We start from the raw sequence: 7,437 nt of genomic DNA, 5'->3' as shown, positions 1-7,437 counted from the left end.
TCTGTGATATACATATATATATTTTTTGAATCGTTTAGACTTTTATTTTGAAAATGTCGTTTTAAAAATATCTTGTACGTACTGTCCCTCCGCGCTTTCCGTATGTTTTCGAGACGCCTGTCATGTGAATCCAGGGACTGCCAAAACATTTGGAGAAAATTGACTTTATCAAATGAACGTATTTTATTTTCGTTCACAATAAATAGCCGAGATGCTCTCTCGTTTATTAAAAGAACACCAAGCGAAACAAAACGAAAGGAAAGAATTACAAGGTTTGTGTTTCTGTGGATCTCTACCGACTAGCACTTATAGGCCCTTTGATTAAAATGTCAAGATAAAGATGCATCTTAATATTTGTACGTAAAAATGTATTTAAGAAAAGATGGAGCTGATATATTGTTATTAGTAATACAATTCGTTATTCATTTTCATTCGAGTCGCAAATTCTTCTTAATAGGCTTATTTCCTTAATTTAGTCACGGCCACCGCTTGTATTTTACGTTAGACTACAGAAATAAGTCAATTATTCTTGCAATTAATTAACTTCATTAACTGTGAATGAATAAATTATTATTTTGCAAAGATTGAAAAGTGGTGTACACACATTTACATGCATTTGTGTGTGTGTGTGTGTGTGTGTGTGTGTGTGTGTGTGTGTGTGTGTGTGTGTGTATATATATATATATATATATATATATATATATATATATACACACACACACACACACACACACACACACACACACATGATGAATATATACAGTATAAACACGTATTATGTAAACAAAAGCATTTATGTTGGCTGCGATTAATCGTGATTAATCCTAATATATGTATTTCATTACTTGAAATTGTCAACCCCCCAAAACAAATCAAAACAAAATCACATGATATGAAATTACTGATTTTTAAAATTATTATTTTTTATATGCTTCTATATGCTTCTTAAAATGCTTCTATATGGTTCAGAAAGACGGAGGCGAGAGGCTATAGCAGCTGCAACATGTTTAACAGAAGCCCTGGTGGATCATCTCAATGTAGGGTGAGACTATAGTTTTATATGTTTGTAAAGGTACTCTAACAGGATTATATAATCAGTTCATGTGATCACTTTGGTCATAATCCCAGTCTCTGTGTGAACATTATGATGAAATTCTGAGAAAGCAGATTAGAGTTGCATGGTTGGATGCAACAGAGAATTGTTCTTGGAATAGACAGATTTTATGCAAACAGAATAGTTCACCCATTAATAAAAAATACTGAGCATCTACTCACCCTCGGGCCATCCAAGATGCAGCTGAGTTTCTTTCTACATCAGAACAGATCTGGGGAAATTTAGCATCACATCTGTTCTTCACCAGTGGATCCTCTGCAGTGAATGGGTGCCATCAGAATCCAAAACAGTGTGTCAATTAACATCTTGCGAAGAGAAAAGGTATTAACTGATGGACTGGAGTTGGATAAGTGTGGATTACTATAGCCATTTAGACTCATTCTGATGGCACCCATCCACTGCAGAGGAATGCAAGTGATGTGATGCAAAATTTCTCCAAACCTGATGAAAAAACAAACTCGCCTACATCTTAGCACATTTTTGAGATTTTCATTTTGGGCGAACTATTCCTTTAAGCCATTGTAATGTATAAGTACATCTGTTCAGGGTGGCGCAGGCGTACGTCAACCAACGCAAGCTGGACCATGAGGTGAAGACGCTGCAGGTTCAGGCCAATCAGTTTGCCAAGCAGACGGCCCAGTGGATCAACATGGTTGAGAACTTCAACCAGGCTTTAAAAGTACTCAATCTCTTTTATATATTGATTCATGTGTGAATTTAGTGTTGCAACTGGTCAACTGTGCAGATGTAATGAGAGCTCATTCCTGTACAGGAAATCGGAGATGTGGAGAACTGGGCAAGAAGTATCGAGATGGACATGCGGACGATTGCGACAGCTCTGGAGTACGTGCACAAAAGCCCGGTTCAGCCCACATCCTCATGAGTGGATGGACTCTGATGCTCCAAAATGAACAGAAACGCCAGATGTTGGTGAAACTTGGACACTTGAGACTTCTGTGTCTCATTTATTCCAGTAAATATTTGCTGGAACAGCTGTTTATTTCTGATTTGGTTCATTTTTATTGTACATAATATGCTTGTATAATAAAAAATATCTATAGTGCTATAACTGCTGCGGTGGAGCATTTTATATCACATTTTAACTCCAAAAGTTCACCTGCACAGAAACACTGTCCTGCTTCTTACTTCATACAAACAGTTTTGACCAACATTTGACAAGTGTTTTCCATTCGGTCTCAGAAATTAACATATAGTAGCAACCAGGGTTACACGATTTTCCTGCCCCTTTTATAGATGTAACCGTGAGCTAAAATAGATTTAATACGTTTTTGTGGGATTTCACAGTTTGTTAATTAATTTTTACTGAACCCGTGTTAAGCCGTGCACGCACTGTGACGCTACATAATCCACATTTACGACAAGGGCTTTCAGCCTCAGGATTAACATAAGGGGACAGAGTAACATGTAAAACTAAGAAAATGGAAAGCAAGAACAGAATGTGGCTGGTTTAAATCCAGATTTTACATGTTGGCCCCATGGGACTGCATAAAATGGTTATAGGTCTATAAGATTATTTTTTACCATTTTTGATAGATGGATGTGAATCCAATTCAGAACTAAATTCAGTTCCAATTTACTATGTCCCGAGCAGAGCAAGGAAATCTTTATTAAATTAGTTGTAAAAATATAAAAGCCTATTTGGTTTGGTCTGGTTCTGTGATCCAAGGTTCACACCGGGGCCGGAGAAGGGAAAACATTCTCACCAGACCCTGAGGAAGACATAATTCTCCAGAAGTTTTCATTATACAAGTGACTGCTGGGAAATTGAGACCATTTTACCAATTGCACAGAGACCTTTACGATATATAATTGTATATTCTAATTTCTAACTATTATTGTTTCTTTTTAAATAAGTACTCATATTTAATGTAGTCTCTCCATTATTAGGAGGCCATAAAAACTTCATATAATCATCTGAACAAAAATAGAAATTGTTTAAAACTACTGTAGTGTCCCAGTCTGGCATCACTGGATGCTCCTGTCATTGCCTAAGTGTCCTGTCAACCTCCCAAAAACCGATTCGATTAACCTAAAAATAAAGCGAATTGGCATATTTCTCCTCAAAAGTTCCTCCCAGCCCAGCTATTTGTGGCTCACGCTTACACAAGCCACACACAAAAAAAGGCCTAACAGCAATACAGTGGGATTGGAGATTAGAAATTGTGGCTCTGGCTGATAGAATCAGCTTTAGGGATAAAGACGCAGACCCACTTCAGATCACTCACCAAACACGTTCAGGACCTCCAGCTCCAGAGCCAAGAAGGGAAAAGGTAACTCTGATAACTGACGACTTTATCTGATAGAAGAAGAATTTCTTGTTTTTATCCTCAATGACAGTGAATTCATATGTATTTAAATGTGTATGTTTAAATAAGTATTTATTCACCAAAAAAAGGGTATTGTATTTGAAAACGTTTTACTTGCAAACATGTGAAATGTAATTATCTTGAATTATTAATCAGGTTAGTGTGAGTATTAATTTGATGTACTACGATATTTGTTAAAATAATTGACTTCTCTTTTGCTAATACATATTCTTATTTTTCGGGACTATGATATGATTGGTTTAGAAGTTTTGGTTATTTCCACTTAGATTCTTTAGCAATGTCAAATCATCTGGAAATTAGTTGCAAAGTATTGTATATATACAAATTTATGCAATTCGTATCAGAAAGCAGATTAATAATTATTTGATAAAGCCCTGTTTGTTTCAATAATTAATTAGCGTACATACCTCAAAGCTTAATGTGCATATAGGAGCTCAAATGGATGGTTTTGTCTTATTGGTTGCATTGTAGCGGAGAGATGAATCCTCAGCCTTTCTCTTTACTAATTAGTCGCTGTAGCTAATAGGGTTTGTGTTTCGGTTTTACTGGGTTTTCAATTTAACAGCATTCTCTAAACCGTTACGCTGATACCAAGGCTCCCTTTGTTTCATAAGAGCCTTAGCTCAAGATTTCTCATGTGCTCTGAAAAACAACAGTGTTACTCATGTTAGCGCCCTGTGACTGCATAATCTAGAACCAAGAGGAGCAGTGCGCACGGGTCAATAATGTTCGATAAGCCTCCAAAGACGTCATTACAACATACAGGTCTTACCAGTTCCGAGTCAGTTTGTGGAATTTTTTTTTTTTTTAGTGGTAGTTCACAATACCTTTTTGAACTGGTTTTTGTTGGAGTTTGGGATTGCATCCTGACGCTTCATAATTACACCTGCATTGTTGTGTTTTTTCTTTCTTTTACGTCATTGGCATTCTACCAAAAAGCAACTGTTTACAAAACATCTTTCGCAGAATCACTCAGGCGGCAGAAACGATGTACGAGTACTTGAGGTAAGAATGTGTCTGATTAAAATCAAAACACAAAGCAAACAAACTAAAGACTACATAGAGTTTGTATGCATTTTGTGCTTACAGTAACAATTGCACGTGCACATATGTCTTGGGTGCGTTTGTGCTGCTATGGGTTCTGGTGTGGTTCTACCGGGACAACTTGGAGATCACCAAGGTCTCGGAGAAACACGTTTTTGTGACCGGTTGCGACTCTGGGTTCGGATACCTACTGTGCAAGCGGCTGGACAAACGTGGTTTCCGCGTCCTAGCCGGGTGTTTCACGGAAAAGGGTGCAGAAGATCTGAAGAGCGCGACAGGACCTTACCTGAAGACCTGCATCTTGGACGTGACCAGCACGGCCAGCATTCAGAAGGCTTTGGAATGGACCAAAAAAGAAGTTGGAGATAAAGGTTTGTTTCAGTTGAGACCTCAAAGTGTGATTTAGAAACAATTGTGACATCATTGTTCCCAACTTTCTAGGACTTTGGGGTCTGGTGAACAACGCAGGACGCTCCCTTCCCATGGGTCCGTCAGAGTGGATGAAAATCGAAGACTTCCAAAGCACGCTTAAAGTCAACATGACTGGCATGATCGAGATGACCATGGACTTCTTGCCTCTTGTCAAAAAGGCCCGTGGACGACTGGTGAATGTGGCGTCAGTTTTGGGAAGAGTGGCAGCTAACGGCGGAGGATACTGCATCTCAAAGTTCGCAGTGGAAAGCTTCTCTGATTGTCTCAGGTATCACACTACAATCAAAACTTAGTTGTTGTCTTTTTTTTTCAGCAGTTTTGACTTTTGAAACCACCTCTACGTTTTTTCTTCATAGAATACCTTTTGATGTAATTTCAGGAGGGATATCCAAAATTTTGGGGTCAATGTGTGCATCATTGAACCTGGTTTCTTCAAGACTCAGGTGACCAGCTTAGAGCCCATCGAGAGGGAACTTCATCGCCTCTGGAACCAGCTGACCCCTGAAGTGAAGGAGAGCTATGGAGACAAATACTTGGATAAATGTATGCTATTTACGCCAACAACTACTTTTCTCAATTTCTCCATTCTCTTACAATAGTCTTGACAATAAACCTTTTATAATGCAACAGAAAAAAACATTTTTGGTTTCCCAAAGAATCTTTCAGTGAACAATTGTTAAAAGCACCACAGTGTGAAGAACATATAATAACCTTTTTCCACTATAAGAACCTTTCATGCATTGAAAAGTTTCCATGTTAAAGGTTCTTTACTGAATCATAATGACGTACATTCATTTTTAAGAGTATAGTCTATTTAGACACTCTTTGTCTCTCCAGACATCAATATCCAGAGGCTGATCATGAACACCATATGCGATTCTGACCTCAGTAAAGTGACCAACTGCATGGAACATGCCCTGCTGGCCGTCCACCCAAGAACACGCTACAGCGCAGGCTGGGACGCCAAGCTCTTGTGGATTCCCTTGTCTTACATGCCTGCTTGTGTTGTAGATATCGCGCTGAAGCTGGTGTTGCCAAAGCCTGCAAAAAGTGTCTAGATTTGGAAGTAATCTTAGGCCACATATGTTTAACTCTTATCTTTCATTTCCCTCTTATGATACACTATAGATACTTTATTTTGGGGTCTTACTAATGGCGCTTTTCCACTGCCTGTTATGGCATGGTATGGTTCACTTTTGGGGGGTTTTCTACTGGATACAGCACCTGGTAAGTTTTTTAGTACCACCTCGGGTTCCAAGTAAACCGTACCGTTACCAAACATGATTCTTAAACTGATCACTGATTGGCTGGAGAGAATCGTCACTACCTGCGTCACAGAGACACAACAGGACCATTGCCAGCGAAAGAGATCGAACGTAACTGTTTTGAACGAGTGCACCTTTTTTTTTTAACAACCCCAAAAATGGTTGTTTCGTTGTCAGTTGAGGACGTTCAGGTTTTCTTCTCATTGATAGCAGAGGAGCGGAGATTGGGAGAGTGAGAGCTAGATGGGACAACACGTAATGACAATTTTTTTCAACAAATAATAATAATGCTGACAAATAATGCTACAGATCAGATTAGTATTTATGGTACTGTAAGGGGTAGGTGTACAAGTTAATATTTTATTAATACCTTATTTATATCATGATGAAAGCAAAATCACTTTTCGCTATCGCACTTTCCGCTTTATCGCAATAAACTGAAGGTAGCAAAATCTGACAAGGTAGCACAAATCGTCAAAACAAACAGAATAATCACACCCACTCTAAAGCGGTACTAAACTGCAGTGGAAACGCACACCGAGCCATGCTGTGCCATACTGAACCATGCCAAGCCGAGTCGTACCAAGCAGTGGAAATGTGCTAATAGTAACTAGAGTTTATAAACACTGTGAATTTAATAGTGCATTAATGATGCAAAGTTATCTGGTAACTTAACATTATCAGTAATTTTGTATATTTATGAACCATTATACATAGTTACAATGTGCCTTGAAACTGCATCACCAGTTTTGCCTGTTGGTCATCTAATGTAGATGTGTTGCTAAAGTGCCACCTACTTTGAGTTTTGGCGTTATATTTGTACGAAACTGTCAGAATTACTGTTTTAAGGGGAAATTGAGTTAATATAACTGTATAAACATGATTCAATAAATGTTATAAGAACATTTTCTGTGCACGAATCTCTTCACAGAAAGAAAGAAAAACTGCTTAAATCAGCATGCTGGTTTACTGTTTCAAGCTGAACTCGCCATAAAACTTTTTGGTTTAAGCACTTTTCGTTTTTGATGTTATTGTTTTTTTTTCAGTAGGACAGCTAGCATACTCTTTAAAAGTCCTGAGATAATATACTTAAAATGTATCATATTTATTTACTTAAAATCCTTCTTAGAGAAACATTAATCATTCATTAAATGTTATTAAAAGTTATTCATTAAAAGTTTGTTCTGTGCTATGATGATTTGAATGAAATGTAGGCTATAAGCTTTATAAACAT

At 37.8% G+C, this 7,437-nt stretch overlaps 2 protein-coding genes across 3 annotated transcripts; both read left to right on the top strand.

The window, feature by feature from the left end:
• Window positions 1-83: 83 nt before the first annotated feature.
• On the top strand, window positions 84-2,183 carry LOC127986979 (biogenesis of lysosome-related organelles complex 1 subunit 1). The gene is made up of 4 exons (XM_052589258.1): window positions 84-272; window positions 970-1,042; window positions 1,661-1,793; window positions 1,887-2,183. Exons 1-4 carry the CDS (start codon window positions 212-214, stop codon window positions 1,995-1,997), a joined length of 378 nt encoding a protein of 125 aa, XP_052445218.1. The 5' UTR covers window positions 84-211; the 3' UTR covers window positions 1,998-2,183.
• Window positions 2,184-3,247: 1,064 nt separating this feature from the next.
• LOC127986955 (retinol dehydrogenase 7-like) lies at window positions 3,248-7,108 on the top strand. 2 transcript variants are annotated; one of them, XM_052589226.1, is made up of 6 exons: window positions 3,248-3,405; window positions 4,402-4,467; window positions 4,552-4,877; window positions 4,948-5,206; window positions 5,318-5,481; window positions 5,776-7,108. In XM_052589226.1, the coding sequence occupies exons 2-6, from the start codon at window positions 4,451-4,453 to the stop codon at window positions 5,994-5,996; spliced, it is 987 nt and encodes a 328-aa protein (XP_052445186.1). In that variant the 5' UTR covers window positions 3,248-3,405; window positions 4,402-4,450; the 3' UTR covers window positions 5,997-7,108. The 2 variants fall into 2 exon arrangements, with proteins under 2 accessions (XP_052445186.1, XP_052445187.1); XM_052589227.1 differs by lacking the exon at window positions 3,248-3,405 and having other exon boundaries at window positions 4,354-4,467.
• Window positions 7,109-7,437: the final 329 nt, after the last annotated feature.

The sequence above is a fragment of the Carassius gibelio genome, chromosome B22, assembly GCF_023724105.1.
Source record: "Carassius gibelio isolate Cgi1373 ecotype wild population from Czech Republic chromosome B22, carGib1.2-hapl.c, whole genome shotgun sequence".
NCBI lineage: Eukaryota > Metazoa > Chordata > Actinopteri > Cypriniformes > Cyprinidae > Carassius > Carassius gibelio.
This window is presented reverse-complemented; position numbering and strand designations above follow the sequence as displayed.

Bases quoted from the DNA above. Each gene is read 5' to 3' on its own strand.
- LOC127986979 (XM_052589258.1), top strand. From the start codon at position 212: ATGCTCTCTCGTTTATTAAAAGAACACCAAGCGAAACAAAACGAAAGG. The intron at 273-969 runs GTTTGTGTTTCT...TATATGGTTCAG, and splicing joins CGAAAGGAAAGAATTACAAG to AAAGACGGAGGCGAGAGGCT. The intron at 1,794-1,886 runs GTACTCAATCTC...ATTCCTGTACAG, and splicing joins ACTTCAACCAGGCTTTAAAA to GAAATCGGAGATGTGGAGAA.
- LOC127986955 (XM_052589226.1), top strand. The intron at 4,878-4,947 runs GTTTGTTTCAGT...CCAACTTTCTAG, and splicing joins AAAAGAAGTTGGAGATAAAG to GACTTTGGGGTCTGGTGAAC. The intron at 5,482-5,775 runs GTATGCTATTTA...TTGTCTCTCCAG, and splicing joins AGACAAATACTTGGATAAAT to ACATCAATATCCAGAGGCTG.